This window comes from Primulina tabacum, chromosome 4, assembly GCF_025594145.1.
Source record: "Primulina tabacum isolate GXHZ01 chromosome 4, ASM2559414v2, whole genome shotgun sequence".
NCBI classification, from domain to species: Eukaryota; Viridiplantae; Streptophyta; class Magnoliopsida; order Lamiales; family Gesneriaceae; genus Primulina; species Primulina tabacum.
This window is the reverse complement of record NC_134553.1, coordinates 6479562-6495966: the sequence shown is the minus strand read 5'-3', so window position 1 is coordinate 6495966 and position 16405 is coordinate 6479562. Positions and strand designations below refer to the sequence as shown.

The window sequence follows — 16405 nt, the reverse complement described above, 5'->3', positions numbered from 1 at the left end:
AACAAGATTTTGACAGTAGCACAATGTTCATTATGCCTTTGAGAGTTTAGTTTGCTCATGGTACACACACACATTCAAGTCTCGTGATTCATTCCTCGGGAGAGGGGGTGACGTTCTCGGGAGAGAACAATTCATAGTTTCGAAAGGAATTCAGGGCGTAGCCCAGGTCTTTTGGCCGAACCACATTAAAATCCCGGTGTCTGTGTGTTCTTTATTCTATTATTTACACACATAATAAACAACGATAAAAAAACAAGTCACTAATACTACATCTCAATTGGTACCAGAGAGGTTCAGTATTCTCTTTCTTAGTAAGATCCTGATTTTTTAGTATGATAAATATTTGCGGTCATGGCATTGATCTTGGACGAGAAGGCGGTTCTCTTCAAGACTTCTTTGTGGCGGTTCAAGATGCACAAGCTTATGGTAATTAATTATATGAGCTTTTCTAATATATTATTTAAATACACCGACAGCTTACTTGAAATTTTAAACCGTGTTATATACATTATAATCATAATTTTATTCGTTTCCTTAAGTTCATTAAAACTTATGTATTTGATGCAGTTTTTGTGAATGAGAAGATTTGCAAGAACCCTAATATGGTTTCAGAGGATAATTTCTATTTCAATGGTCTGAACAAGCCTGGAAACGAGTTTTGTTGGATGTCTTCTTCATCAAATCATAACTTCTTCCTTTTTTTTTTGTACGGTAAGAAGATCAGTCAGAACTTATTATGTATGCTACATTTCCTTAATACCCACCAATATCTCACAATTTACTTTATTTACATAAGGTAATGACCTATTTTTTTTCCTAAAATAATATAAATTTCTTAATATATATTGTTCTTGCCTTCATAAGATATAACAAAATCCTACATATTTAAATTTAGCACTTAACATCCCAAATTTGATGTGCATGCCGTTAATTATTGATACAAAAATCAACTTCTACATTTTAATATCAAAGATCGCAAGAAGACGGGTGCATATTTCAATTGTGGAAAGTTGGGGCATCGAATTAACCCTACTTGAAACTTTCGACACCTTGGAAAAGGTCGCAAGAAGACGGGTGCATTTTTCAATTTGGAAAGTTGGGGCATCAAATTATTGATCGCCCTGGACCCAAGAATACGAAAACATGATCAAACACTAGAGTTACCCATAACAAACCGGAGGAGATTAAGCTCAATGCTAGCTCCTGTTATTTCTATAATGCAAGGAGAGACAAACAGCGCAACGATGTTGTGATAGGTACTATTATAATCAACAAATTGTATGTTTATGTGTTGTTTGATTGTGGTGTCACTCATATATATATATATATATATATATATATATATATATATAGACACACACACACCCTAGGAAGTTATGGCTTACACCCTAAGAAGTGTTTGAACCATTTAGAGTACAAGACTATTGATATATATATGGTACACCCCAGCTGTAAAATCTACGTCAATATATATACATTTGAAGCTAAATATATTCATGTCGGTATGATAAAATATTATGTTATTCTAAGAACAGATTAATTAATCAAGAACCATGCATTGGTAGATTTTAGGAGAAAAAAAAGTCAAACTTCGGCTTTGAAACAAAGATAAATAGTTTATCATGGTAAATTCAAAGAACATTATTGTGCTGTCGTTGAGCCACCAAACTGAAATTCCTATTCTCTAAGTAAAATGAGTGTAATGGTGAATAAGGTCGAATCCACTGGGAACGAGAGATTATTTCTTTCGAGGAAAAATAAATAACAGATAGGTTTTGTTGGATAAGAATAAAATAAATTATTAAAACTAAACTTAAAAAGCAATAAAAAATAATAAATCTAAATGAGAATTAAATTACCAAACTCTGATTCAAGGGGATTTTCACTATTCAATTATGTCACTATTCATCGGTTAACATATTATTTATTCATGTTGTTATAAATAATTAATCTTAGAATTATAGGGAAAGCTGCTAAAATCCTTGTGTTTTCTTATTTTAATTGACCAAACCCAGGATCCAGTCAAAACTTATCAATAACTAGCTGGACACGATAGCGTTCCATATTAATTAAAAATAGCATTTTTGTTTTGTTAAAACAGTTAATCCTAAAATCTAACAACCGGGATAACTGCAATTGATAAATCGAGTTTCGTTGATTTTTTTAGATTAAATATGCTATGATAGTACAACAAATCTAATCTATCGCTAATCATGTGCCAATCGTTCATGACAATTACAGACCACTGAATTCATGGATAGCAGTTGAAAATTATATATCAAATTAATTTGTCATATTAACCTAGATACAACTTTCATAGAATTAAATATAAATCAACAAATACTTGAACAAAACACGAATATTAAATTGAAGCACAAAAAGCCTCACAATGATAAACTGAAATAGTAAAAATATCCCCTGAATCAGAAATAAAACTTAGCCTAAAGGTGCGGAGAGGAGATGAGAAATTGTTGCGTCTTCTTCTTGTTCTTGACGTTGAAGAGGTAGAGGGAGAATAGAGAATTCTTCTTTGATTGGGTGTCTCCTTCTTTTGTACGTGTAGCGCTTATTAGGTCAAGGAGAAAAGCCCACCAAGATTAGGTAAAACCTAATGTACACAAAATCATATCAAAGATATGATAGAGTTTTTATGTAATAAAATTCTATTTTATCTTTATTTCTCCCAATAATAAAAATACATCTCCAATTATTTTTCACAACTTAAATACCATAATTAGTAGTCTAAAATCTGGCATTATCTATGCAATTTTCGGACTTCATATTTAGTTGTGCAGGCAATTGAAGAATAGTCACAAGGCGTGATTAAGCCTTGTGGAAAAACCACTTCTGAATTCTTCTGTAACGCCCCAGATTCGACGACTGTCCTCATTGTACCAAGACGAGTCTTTCCAGCGTGCTTATGTCCTCACTCACACGCACCCTAGGAAATTTCCCAGGAGGTCACTCATCCCAAAATTGCCCCAAGTCAAGCACGTTTAACTTTGGAGTTCTTATGTGATGAGCTACCGAAAAGAAGATGCACCTTCGTGATATGAGTAGTACCAATCAAATCTTTTAAGCCTTCTTCAGCTGTACAGTCCATTACATTGAACAGTCTCGGAATCCCTCTCATTCCGGTATGGGATCGGTTCATTCATGTTCCCTCCACCTAGAAGCCTGCCAGGAGCCGCTCATTGTCCGTGCAACCTCATGGCACCGGCGATCACCCCCCGCCCTCTTCGGCTCCGGGCCTCACATTTTCTGCTTCAAGTCTTCTACTAAGATTATATCGGCAACTTTAATTGTCATATAAAATCACACTTTTTAGCCTACATTTATCGTAAGGGAAGAAAACTTCTTCTACAATAAAATCACACAAAAATATGTTAATTAAGCACGTTGGAAGTGGTAATATTGAGAGATACGATAACGAAAATCCAAACTATTATGATCATATCAAACATAAATCCCTCCTATCAGTTTCGTAGACATGGAAAGCCATGAGAGATGGTGAAATTTTTTACCTAGCGATGGTAAGTAAGGTAGAAGAATTAGTCGAAATCAAACTAGAAGATATTCCAGTAGTGCATGAATTTCCGAATGTTTTTCTAGAAATTCTGATCGGAAAAATTCCATATTGCAAAGTGGAGTTTGAGATTAATTTGGTACCCAGTGCCGCACAATTTCTAAGGCACCCAACTGAATGACTGCCACAGAACTCAAAGAACTGAAGGAACAATTCCATGAATTGTTGGATAAGAAACAAATCAGATCGAACGCATCTCCTTGGGGAGCTCCAATCTTGTTTTGTAAAAAAAAGGACGAAAATATGAGATTGTGTATCATTTATAGAGAATTGAAATAAGACCATATCAAGAATAAGTATCTCCTTATGAGGATAGATGACATTTTTTTTATCAACTCAAATGAGCTACAAACTTCTCGAAACTCGATCTTGAAAGCAAGTTACAACAATTAAGAGTTCATAATAATGTCGTTTGGCATGAAAAATGCTCCGACAGCATACATGGACTTCATAAACAGAGTGTTCAAGTCATTACTTGACAAATTTGTGATGATATTTATCGATGATACTCTTGTATATTCACCAAGTGAAGAAGACCACAAAACATCTTCGCATCACTTTTCATATGCTTATAGAGGAAGAACTGTACTCTAAATTCAATAAATGTAAATTTTCACTATATGTGTATCATTTGGAATTAAATAAATATTTTTTGGTTTTCAATATATTTCAAAGACAACTATTAACTAACCCTAATTAAACAATTAATTTAGTCACCAACTGAATATATATATATATATATATATATATATATATATATATATATATATATATATTTCCAACTTAAATATATTTTTGGCACTAGTTATATTTAATTATTGGTAATAGAGTAGGTCGTTATATTTATATATATTAATTAATAATAGTAGTTTGTGTATATATATTTATTTATTGTGTCCTTTGAGTAGACTTTATATGAAGTTATTTATATTTGATAGAAAGACTTTGCCTATAAATTAATGGCTTTATTATGTGAAAATGTATAATTCATTATATTCACTCTTGACGAAGCTTAAATAAAAGAGAATAGATTTTAAATTGATGGAGTTCAATATCCAAACAATTGTGACAAATTTATATTGTGGATTTGAAATCAGAAACATTATTTAAGATTCGATGGACGCGGTCGATTTTCAAATGTCTTGGTCTTTCTAATTTTGCTTAGTCACAGCGCGAGCTATTAATTTATCCAACTCCTCGGGTAAATAAATTTGGACAAGTTCAAGCATTTGTTTATTAAGGAAATTTTCCGACTTGTTCAAATATTTCAAGTATAAATACACTTGCGTTTTATGGATTTGAAACCACATCTCAAGCTCAAAAACTTCAGCAGCAAAACATTTAAGATGGGCTTTCGTTTCTTTCTAGGCTTTTTTGTAGTAACTTTGATATGCTTATTAGCATCTGCATCTGATCCTAGTCCTCTTCAAGACTTTTGTGTCGCGGTCGAGGATGCAAAGGCTGCTGGTAATTTATTCTATGCATGTTCTCACGAATAAGTTAATCTCATTTTTTTTAGCAATATCGAAGTTATAATGTTTACTTTTATGAGGTTATTTGATCAACCGATTCAAAACTTTATAGCATTTTATTTACATTATTAACTAGTCATAATTTGGGTTCATGCAAAATTATATGTATTATTGCAGTGTTTGTGAATGGAAAGATTTGCAAGAACCCAAATATGGTTTACGCAGATGATTTCTATTTTGGTGGTCTGAACAAACCCGGAAACACATCAAATCAAGTAGGCTCGAGGGTTACTCCGGTTAATGTAAACCAAATACCTGGACTCAATACTTTGGGCATTTCTTTGGTTCGAGTTGATTATGCACCATATGGGCTCAACCCTCCTCACACACATCCTCGTGCCACTGAAATTCTTGTCGTAATTGAAGGAACTCTATCTGTTGGGTTTGTGACTTCGAATCCTGCAAATCCCAACCAGAAGAACAAGCTTTTTACCAAGACATTGTATCCAGGAGATGTGTTTGTGTTTCCTGAAGGTCTCATTCATTTTCAGTTCAATACCGGAAAAACCAAGGCTGTTGCATTTGCCGGGTTAAGTAGTCAGAATCCTGGAGTTATCACCATTGCAAATGCTGTTTTTGGCTCTGAACCACCAATTTCCATCGATGTTCTTACGAAGGCATTCCAGGTTGACAAGAACGTTATAAAACATCTTCAAGAACAATTTTGGACAAACAACTAAAATGGAACCGGATCAAATTACGACAAAGCTATATTGTGTTTTTTCTCATTTTCTACTGGTTTGATCATTGTAATAAAGAGCTTCATGAACTATTATTATATGGTGCTTTGATGTTCTCCTTAATCATTTAGGCAGGAAAATTAAACCAGACCAGATGCTGAAGCTCCATTGTTTTTCTTTTCTTGTTGTTAAATTACTACAATAAAGAGTGTGACTAATAGTCCTTTGATGTACTTATCCATTTGGCAATAAATCGATGGCTTTGTGTTCAGATTATTCTATTTTATGAGTTTTTGCACTTCCTAGGCAAATTGTCTCTCTTTTAATTGGTTATATTGTGAGTAGTTACAACATATAGTTATAAATTTTGGAAATTTTTTTATATATATTTAAGAAAGTATATCCCATTATATATTTAGCTCGAAAGTTCTACAGGTAATCCAAATAAAATTAAAAATCTATTTGTTATTTTTAAGTTTTTTTAAAAAAAAACTCTGTTTTCGTTGCTGTTTTCCCGGGAAAATTTATTATAGTTAAAATGTTTCAGCTACAAAATTTTCCAGTGATTTTATAATTTTTCGTTAAATTTAAAAAAAAAAAATTTAACCACTTTTGAGTATCTTGCAAGTCAAATGAATTATTTGGAGTTGCCTATTTATTATCTATTAAAGTTGATTCAAATATTTAAGAATACGATGGAATCGAGGTAAAGTTGATGTATTAACAGAACATAAAATTTGAATTTTGGTACTCAAAATTCACAACTTACTATTTTTGTTTACGATTGAATGATCCAAATATTCTTAATGGGAACATTTAATCTTGTTTCATTGCTTTTACATTACTATGTATATGTTTTTATCATTTATGATATTTTTATTTAATTTTTTATTAATCGATTTTTCACATAAAAATTATTGTTTATATTTAATTTTAGCTTACTCGACTACGAAATCTTGGTTTCGCCCGTGTCAAACACATCATGCAGAAGTGAAAGTTGGAAAACGAAATATTCGTATAATATTACAGGTGCCAAATAAAAGCAAGACTGAAATGCCAGCAAAAAAAAAGGATTAAATACATCTTGTATTCAACTAATAAACTAATTCAATTGCATGTTACAAAATAAAATATCAATCCATCGATGTAGTTCCCATTTGACTGCTTACATTTTAGCCGTGGCGTGATTCGGAAAATTTATAGTGACTGCTCGTCGTCTTCTAATGCATTGTAAATCATCCTACACATTGAGGATATTATGATAGATTCAATAATCTCAACAAGGCTCGAGAGAGATCAAAACCGACTTTTAACGATGATTAGAGATGCTGCAACATTTTACTTACCAGAACAGACACATGAAGAGAAGAAGTATTATGTAACCAAGCTTGAAAAGCCGTTGCTTCTTTTCCCAACCTAGCAAGTTAAAGATTTCGGTTACATCTACTAGATGCTGCCTTCGAAGATACCTGAAAAAATAAAATAACAACTCAAAAAGGGTGGCCCAATCCATCATTTGACGAACTATGTTAAAACCTTAAAAGGTCAGTCAATCTTATATAAACTCTGTTAAACAAAAAACAAACTATCTTTGACGATGGAGAAGTTGCTAGTTCAAAGTTCTGAAGATTGGTACAATTCTTCGTTGAGTTACCACAATATCAGTTTTATTAGAAGTGATCATAATGACCGGCAAGACATCGTTCTTGTTCAGACTCTGGTAAGCACAAAAGTCAAACCATATTGTTTATCACTGCCTGAAGTCATTGACGTTAACTTCTCTTTCATAACATGAATCTTTCTCTCTTTTGAGTAGACTATGGACTAAAATGATTCAAGAGGGTTGTCGGGGGAGGAGGGTGGGGTGGTCTAAAAGGGAAGAAAGACCAAAATTCAAGCAAATAGAATTTCAAGCAAAGGCCAGGTGATCTTACAATCGCACATTGTAGTAGAGGTATGGAAGACAGAGAAATGACATAACCCAATGTCCTGTTATGAGAAAGAGGGCACATAAAACTCCTTGTGTGATGAATTCTGGTAAAACCACTGAGTTTATTCGAGAAGCAGAGTCATATGGATTGATATAATCAAACTCTAGATCGGCCAAGCACATGAGCTGAACAGATTTTAAAAAAAAGGTAAGATAGCATATACAAATACATTTCACCTAAAAACTGAATCAATTGAATAAGTTCCATCAGCAGGTTGCTACCACAACCAAGCAAATACAGCAGGGGACTGAAGCATGAATTGAAGCATTTTGCATAATAACATTCAGTTGTAAAAGATCAAACTCCGGGTTCTCTCCCCCTTATCATAAGCTCAAGCAGTAAAAAAAAACCTCGGAAACTTTACAGAGAACTCAAATCCAGTAAAGTTACCGGTTTCCATTTCCTGTACAATTCGAATTGAAGTAAAAAAATGATCACTAAACATTATTATAGACCGCAGGTCTGTATGCCACTCTTTAGATAAGAGTCACCATCAAAATTTGCTTCTACTCTCAAGATTATAGATTGGCATTTGAAGCGAACAAACAATTTAAGTGCAGCCTTAAAGAAGTCAGCCTAGAACTTAAAGTACATGCATGTTTCATGCAGGAAAAAACCCCACGACGCCATGGAATTATTTAATAACTGCATGGCAGCATGACCAATATTCAATCAAGATAAAACCTTTCATAGATTAACAACTGGAAATTTTACTTCAAACCATTGAACCACACCCATTAGTCAATATTTATAAACTAATTCACAAATAGTTAAGAGGAAAAATCCAAGGAACCAGATTTTCCAACTAAATCCCTACTGGCAATTCAGCGAAATCAACATGTCATCTTCCAAATGGCATAAAAAAGACAACAGGTTAAAAAAAAACACCCAAGCACAAGTTCAGCATCAAAAATAAATTGTTTTACCAGAAAAAACAAACCAGCCTAGAATATCAGGAATTAAAAATAACAACAGGTAACTGAGCGAAAAAAATCCAAACAAAATGTATTCATAAATCGAAATATAAATAAAATTATTACTTCATCCCAGAAATCGAAAAAAAAGCTCGGTACTCTCACAATTACAGCGCCAGAGGACCAATTGATAGAATTAAATCCACAATCACATCAGGAGAAACTTTCTGATGATGATTCATCACATCCAACCCAACCCAACCCATTAAAGCCAAATAGAACACAAAAAACAAAAAAAAGATAGAATTTTGGATACAGAGACCTGGAAAACGAGCATAACGAGTAGAGCAATAACTATGAAGAAGAACAGAAGCCATGCCCACACATCCCCCATATCCTCTACGTCTTCCTTGTTCAATTTTCCAGAATGCAAGCGCGGAATTGAAGGAGATGGGTAAATCTAGCGCCAGGTGCATAGAGTGCCCTGGTGCTTTACTCGAAAGAAAAGAATAGGTGTCCGATCTGGAGTTCAAGTTACTTCCACACAAGAAATAGGAGAGAGCACAATTCGGAATTTCGAGAGACCCCGATATTATTTTTTTACAGTTGAAGTAAATAGGTGTGGATCTTCTGTGAGATGGTTAACACGATCATATTTAAATATAAAATATAAGGAAAAAAATTTGTGTTAGACGATCTTACAGGTCGTATTTTGTGATACAGGTCTTTTATTTGGGTCATTCATGAAAAAATATTACTTTTTATGCTAAGAGTATTATTTTTTATTGTGAATATCCGTAGGATTGACCCGTCTCACAGATAAAGATTCGTGAGATCGTCTCTCAACAAACCTACTCAAAATATAATATATATTTTTAAATAAGATCGGGTTAAGATTTATCTTATACAATTAAATTATAATAAGATCTTTGTGTGAGTAAATATAGGTCCCCCAAATTTAGACATGAAAGAGATAAAATGGGTAAGAATAAAATATCCAAATTCATTTTTTAAAACAAAAAATCAGAATTTTATTCAATCTTTTCAGCATAAAATCATTGGGCCAAGATTTGCTAAAAAAAATTTATGAGAATATGCCGTAATTTCAAATAATGTTAGTTGAGTAAATCATAATGTGCAACAAGTTTGTCTGAAAAGATTTACTGATATTTTATCGATTTGTCTTTGTGTGATCTAGGAGATAATTAAATCATCACATCAAAAAAGAATTATTTGTATTTAGACGTTTTTTTAACAGTAGAGTAAGTATCTTGTAAGATGATCTCACGAATCTTTGTCTATGAAACGGGTCAACCATACCTATATTCACAATAAAAAGTAATACTCTTAGCATAGAAAGTAATATTTTTCATGGATGATCAAATAAGAGTTTCATTTCACAAAATATGATCCGTGAGATCGTCTAACACGGGTTTTTGCATTTAAATATAAGCCATGCAACTCAAATTCTATTTCTGCATTTATTAACGGTTCAATTTCTAGGACGAATATTATTGTTATTATTATACATATAAATGCATGTGATACTTTTTCCCTGAAGTTATACAGTTTATTAATTAGAGTTTTTAAAATTAATTATTTATGATCTGGCGATAAAGTATTTTCATAAATTCGGCTTAATTAAATTTAAATTCCACAGTAGTCATATATATATGCTTGATTTTAAAAATTACGAGTTAATTATGGTATTAGGAGAATATATAATTAGAAAATATGTTTTTACCTCGGTTAAAATATTTTGCTGAGAATGTTGTTATTCTAATAACCTATAATATATTATGGTAAGAAAAAATTGTTATTATATTATTTTGAATTTTTCATTTACAAATTAAATTATATTGAGTAATTCTTTATTGTTTCATAATCAATCTATGGTCCTATTAACTATCTTTGAATAAAAAATTAAATTATGCTACTATGTTATCATGGAGATGATCGATATATATTAAAATAAACTAATAAAAAAAATTATTCCACTTAATTTAATTTATAAAATTAAATAAATATATAAACTGTACAAAGAGCCGACGATAACTTACAGAAGCATCCTCAAATTTGACTCTCAATAATTTTGATTATTTAAACGTTGTAGCTGGTGTTTGGGATATTTCAATTGTTGGGGGCTTTATTTTGATGAGCTGAACTTAAACGGAATATATGGTTCGTGTTGGGATATATTAATTGTCTCTGCTCGATATAATAATCGAAATATGATGTTTGAGTTGTTTTACGGTTTAAAATATTATAATTGAATTATTAACACCAACTATAACTTTTGGTAAAATGATAATATAATTCGCATCATTTATTTCTTCTTTGTTTCGATATAAGAAATGAAAAAAAAAAAATTTATCCGACCTCAAATGCTCATTGGATTGTTGAAGTTGAAATGCTATCTATTTATATATTATTAAAAAGAATTTTAAATATGGCCTCGTTGTATCAAAAAAATATTTTAAATTATTTTATGCATTTATTTCCCTATTTTTAGATGTTTAAACAACTTCAAATTTTATTAAGCAATAGAGCAGAGTGATGTGTTTCGAGTTCCAATTGACCTATTATTATTATATAATGTGAAAATGCTTTATATGGTAGCAGTTTTATCTCAATGTTTTGGGCAAATAATTAAACACAAAAATTTTTACGAGATTATTTAACGGGTTAATTTTTTCATATGAATATCTGATTTGATTGAACTATAAAAAATATTATTTTTTATATCAAAAATATTAATATTTACTTTAAATTTGAATTAAATCGACTGGTTTCATGGAGAGATATAAATATGTGATAAGATATCTAGGGAGCTATCCGATGACCTAAAAAACAGCATGTGACAGCAATTATTTTATCTTGGCTTGTTTTGTCGACTATGCGTGAATCCGTGTGGACTTTATGATTTTTTCAAAAAAGTAACAATAAATTCACCGTAAAATAAATAAATATTTTAAAAAAAATTAAGATGACGTTTCTTTTTGAAAGTTTAATAAGATCGAATATTTTTTCCTGATTAAAGATTTGCAAGTTAAATAGGAAGTCGTATTGAAGCCTTCATGTTCATATTTATGAAAAAGTCATTTGTGTTTTTCATTTTTTAATAATCATTTAACGAGTAGTTGGACAATAAAGACTTATTTTTAGAGTGAAATTAATATCACGTGACATTGATTTTTTAGTCCCATTGGTCTCAACTAAAATCAGACATCGGTAATTTCGATTTTTGGAAGGGAAAAAAAATCGAAATTTCGATATTTGTGGATGATTAAACTTTTTTAGTATATTTTTGAGGATGATAAATTTTGAACCTAACTACATCTCGTTATCAACCAAGAAAGATTTATTTTATAAAATTATTCATACTCGACATGTTAAAAAGTTGAGGAGTATGTCCATTGTGAGACGGTCTCACGAATCTTTATCTGTGAGATAGATCAACCATACCGATATCCACAATAAAAAGTACTATTTTTTCATGAATGACCCAAATAAGATTCGTCTCACAAAATACGACTCGTCAGATCGTCGCACACAAGTTTTTGCCAAAGTTTGAGAAGATCACGTGGTGTGGAGTGGAAGCAAGTAGAACACAAAAACTATCGTGAGTCAATTTTGTGAGACGAATCTTCTATTTGGATCACTTATGAAAAAAAATTGTTTTTTATGTCAAAAATATTATTTTTATTGTAAATATAGGCATAATTGACTCGTTTCACGAATAAATATTCATCAACAAGATGTCTATTAAGAAGACACGATTAGAATCTGTTTTTGCTTCTCCGAAAAGAACATCAATCAAATGATAGTATGGTACTTTACCAATCTATGAATTAAGTAAATACCATGAGTGTCAATGGGAAGAACAATACCAGATTTAAAGGTTGAGTTTAGCTTTAGCACAAATTTTTTAACCCAACTTAGTTAAACCAATTCAATTTCAGCTCCGGCACCGAAGGATTTTAATTATTTGAAAGCGCGGATTCAAATTATGATTTTTGTTTAGTTATTTATATTGATAAATTTTCAATTTTATTCTTAATATTTCCAATGTTAAATAATTTTAGTCATTTTTTCATTTCTACCCGTTCTCTTTATCATGTAACCTCCTCGTTTGTATCTTCTCATATTCTTTACCAATTAACATAAAATATTGAATTGAATTGAATTGAATGGAATGGAATGGAATGAATCTATCAAAGGTTTGGATGTTTTCAAACAAAATTTAATTAATATTTTTATTCTTAAATAAAAATAAATAAAAGCCAAGTTGATGTTTAAAAAATTTAATTGAGATAAAAAGTATCACAATAATACTCATCAATCCCTTTCTTAATGTCACATTTGCTACAAAAACTTTTTGAGTATAGTGACTAACGTGATTTATAGATTGTTTGAAAAATTTTACACTTTTCAAAATTGATAAATTTATCCAACCATATAAATATGACTTGGAGTCAAACGAATTACACGAAGAACAGCCCATTTATGCTCAGATTTCGTTTCGTCACTCCTTAACTCTAACTGGGGTTTTTGCTGCCACGCGACCCGATTCTTGTCGCGCAAAAATCCCGTCTAAATTGCCTGTTTCCTGGTCCAAAGTTGACGATGTTGTCATTTCATTATTTTACTTTTTCGAGACCTTTCGAGGCTTTCCTTTTATTATATAAAAAAAAGACCTCACGGTGTCCCACAAAAATAGTGGCTTTGTTTCCAGTCAGAGTTCCCCATCACCGTCTTCTTTTTTTTTTTTTTAATTTTTACCAATAAAAATAAACATCGACTACGTTGAAATAAAAGTTGGGGCAACTGTCACAGCCAACTACATTTGCCGACCAAATTGACAAAATAAATTTTGGAGTCTGTATTTCAGCAAAAAAACGAGGACTTGGCCGACAAATTGCTTTGATTTCCATTTTTTAGAGGAAGCAAGACAAATAAAATAAGACACGGTATGCACACATAAATATTCACATATACGTACAATTATATATAATTATGTCATACAAGGAATGCATCCGAAAAAATTACAAAATTTTCGAGTTCTTAGAAAGATTTTCTTGATGTCACGGTAGAAAAAGAATGAAGCAAAAGATGAGGAGGAGACGGGCGACTGATTGCAGCTCGAACTCATTTTAACGTCGACTCGATACGAAGAATTTATAGCGTTTTCTTCCCCGTTAGCGTTGTGGAGTTGATCACTGCTATGTTTTCTAAGATAAAAGCTTCTGCTGCCAATGTCGCCAATCAAATCCGACTTGCTCAAACCTGCGCAAACTCATCGAAAATAAATATATTAACCTGTGAAGGAGAAGGAATTTTATTATGATTTGAACCCAAAAAAATAATTAAAATACAAAACATATTATATGATATAATTTCAATATCATTTTCAAATCCACCAAACATGATTACCAATAATATCCAGTTTTTCAAAATACCCTATTATTATTATTATTATTATTATTATTATTATTATTATTATATCAGTCAACACCCACAAGTACACGTTTATCTATCAAGTGAAAACAGTATATTTTAAAATATTAAAAGACTATTTTACATTATCACGTGACATCACTTATCCGACAAAAACTTAAAATGGCATATAAAATAAAAAAAATCCTCACACACATAAAAATCAAACAAAAATTATTTTTAAATATAATAACATATCAATAATTTCGAAGTATAACCGAAGTAAATTATAAATAAATTTCCAACAATATAGATATATTTGTATTTAATATCTGTCTTTTAAAAAATTGCATTTTCAGATTCACACAAGAAATGTTTCTACACTCTCGTGACCCCAATTGTTTTTATGGACAAAATTTAGTACAGAACATTAGAAATATGGTATTAGTATATGATATTTGAATACAAAAAATTTTAAATATGTAATAATATATTATTTTCAGTACTCAAACATCTGTAACAAATATTGTTATTAATTACGTTTTTTCTAGGATAAAAATTTGCATAAAACATTAAAAATATTATGCTAATATATGATGCTCGAGTACAAAATAAAATATTATTACTTGATTTCACATTTTTTTTCAAATAAAATGATCGGATCAATCATTTTAATTTAGACTTAACAAAATGGGAGAATATATGTTTCCCATGTAGTACAGACGCATCCACAGCTGCAAACGACACTTGTACGTTACTTTATGCGATGCGTTTGCTTTTGGAAGATAGGTCAAAACATGTTGTCCACTTCTGATCTATTCTAAAATGGATGTCCAATCAATCAGTTCGATTATCTTAAAGAAGCCGATCTTTGAAATTTCAGACAAGTTAGCTAGACTCGTACAGTATATCCTATTATCCAGAGGAATTAATTGTTGTTAAATGAATCAATAGGATGTATTAATAAAGTCTTAATTACTAAGTTATAATGAAATATGAAAACTTACTGTGAAGACTAAAATAAGATTGATGCAATTGGCAAGTTGAAGCTGAATGCTTATCCAGAGGAGGGATTCGTCCTTCTTCGTTGTACTTTGTTATCACGAGATTTATGGTTTCCTCAACGTTGGATCCCAACTTCACTAATGTCTGAATCGGACCAGCACTTCCCTCCACAGTCACCTTCACCACAACCTTAGCATCTTTCTGGAGATTAATTGGACACCACCATCACGATTAATTATAAGTTTGATCTTTTCATTTCAAACATGGTATTAATAATCTTTCGACCTCCTGAATAATTACATAATCGATCTAAATGACCTGGTAGCATTTCCGAGGAGTCGATATCTCCGGTGAAGTGAATATATCCGCCCATGTTTGAGGCCGATACAGAACACCCTCGTCCTCTTCGGCCGAGACCTTCTCCACAGCCTCCGTTCCAAATCCTTTGAGCAGAGACGGCGCCGACTTGCTTCTCCTCAGAATATTCACGTCCTTGGACGGCTCCAGAAACTTCCTACCATGAGCAGCAGGCTTGATCCTCCGACGAACTGTCGGAGACGGAGATGATGTTGGTTTGCCGGGATCATTAGAGTTTGCCCTCCGGTTCGCCGGAATCCTTCTCCGCATACCTTTCTGGCGCATATATGAATTGGAATAAGTGTAAGGTGCAGAGGGGAAAAGGGTGGTGGTGTATGTATAGGGTGGGGAATGAAAGTGACAAAGGAAGTTGCTTGTGGAAAGAGGTAGTTGGTTGATTTCCCGAGGGTTGGCAGTAGCGTGCAATTCAGTTAACATCACACGTATGTTGGTATTTGGAATTGTCAACCGCAAAGGGTAAATATTTGAACCCGAAGAGTCCCGGATCGAGTGGGACGTTAAATTCATTTTAAGTTATTCTAATTCAAACGAATTCAGAAGCAACACTTGACAATGTTACGCTCCCTTTTCAGTGTATCCATTTGCACGCCGTTACTTTCAAGTTAGTATTATTATTATTATTATTATTATTATTATTTTTAGATCTTTATAACCTGTGTGCCTTGTTTTTTTACGTGTTCTTCCAAACGATCAACGTTAGAAATTACAAATTATGCTGCAACGAAAAATAATATTTTTAATAGACCGGATATGATTGAATATCTGACTCATAAAATTACCTTGCGAAACGTTCATGAAAATTTTTGAACCATTTTTCCATTTAAACATAGTCATATTGATGAGTTTCTTTCCTTTAAAACATAATTCTGCCACCGAACTTTGT

The 16405-nt window shown here is 31.8% G+C and overlaps 3 protein-coding genes across 3 annotated transcripts; 1 reads left to right on the top strand and 2 right to left on the bottom strand.

The window, feature by feature from the left end:
- Positions 1–4870: 4870 nt before the first annotated feature.
- On the top strand, positions 4871–6074 carry LOC142542836 (germin-like protein subfamily 1 member 13). The gene is made up of 2 exons (XM_075649681.1): positions 4871–5053; positions 5236–6074. Exons 1-2 carry the CDS (start codon positions 4879–4881, stop codon positions 5796–5798), a joined length of 738 nt encoding a protein of 245 aa, XP_075505796.1. The 5' UTR covers positions 4871–4878; the 3' UTR covers positions 5799–6074.
- Positions 6075–6789: 715 nt separating this feature from the next.
- Positions 6790–9239, bottom strand: LOC142542835 (protein cornichon homolog 4-like). The gene is made up of 4 exons (XM_075649680.1): positions 9026–9239; positions 7733–7914; positions 7145–7267; positions 6790–7038 (listed from the first exon to the last, which is right to left on the bottom strand). The coding sequence occupies exons 1-4, from the start codon at positions 9095–9097 to the stop codon at positions 6996–6998; spliced, it is 420 nt and encodes a 139-aa protein (XP_075505795.1). The 5' UTR covers positions 9098–9239; the 3' UTR covers positions 6790–6995.
- A 4418-nt stretch (positions 9240–13657) lies between these two features.
- LOC142542834 (uncharacterized protein At4g22758-like) lies at positions 13658–15918 on the bottom strand. The gene is made up of 3 exons (XM_075649678.1): positions 15463–15918; positions 15147–15345; positions 13658–13989 (listed from the first exon to the last, which is right to left on the bottom strand). The coding sequence occupies exons 1-3, from the start codon at positions 15784–15786 to the stop codon at positions 13718–13720; spliced, it is 795 nt and encodes a 264-aa protein (XP_075505793.1). The 5' UTR covers positions 15787–15918; the 3' UTR covers positions 13658–13717.
- Between the last annotated feature and the right edge of the window lie 487 nt (positions 15919–16405).

Bases quoted from the DNA above. Each gene is read 5' to 3' on its own strand.
- LOC142542835 (XM_075649680.1), bottom strand. From the start codon at position 9,097: ATGGGGGATGTGTGGGCATGGCTTCTGTTCTTCTTCATAGTTATTGCT. The intron at 7,915-9,025 runs GTCTCTGTATCC...AAATCTGTTCAG, and splicing joins TCGTTATGCTCGTTTTCCAG to CTCATGTGCTTGGCCGATCT. The intron at 7,039-7,144 runs GTAAGTAAAATG...CTCAATGTGTAG, and splicing joins CTCTTCATGTGTCTGTTCTG to GATGATTTACAATGCATTAG.
- LOC142542836 (XM_075649681.1), top strand. From the start codon at position 4,879: ATGGATTTGAAACCACATCTCAAGCTCAAAAACTTCAGCAGCAAAACA. The intron at 5,054-5,235 runs GTAATTTATTCT...GTATTATTGCAG, and splicing joins CGAGGATGCAAAGGCTGCTG to TGTTTGTGAATGGAAAGATT.
- LOC142542834 (XM_075649678.1), bottom strand. From the start codon at position 15,786: ATGCGCCAGAAAGGTATGCGGAGAAGGATTCCGGCGAACCGGAGGGCA. The intron at 15,346-15,462 runs GTCATTTAGATC...ATTAATCTCCAG, and splicing joins CTCCTCGGAAATGCTACCAG to AAAGATGCTAAGGTTGTGGT. The intron at 13,990-15,146 runs GTAAGTTTTCAT...GAGTTTGCGCAG, and splicing joins ATCTTATTTTAGTCTTCACA to GTTTGAGCAAGTCGGATTTG.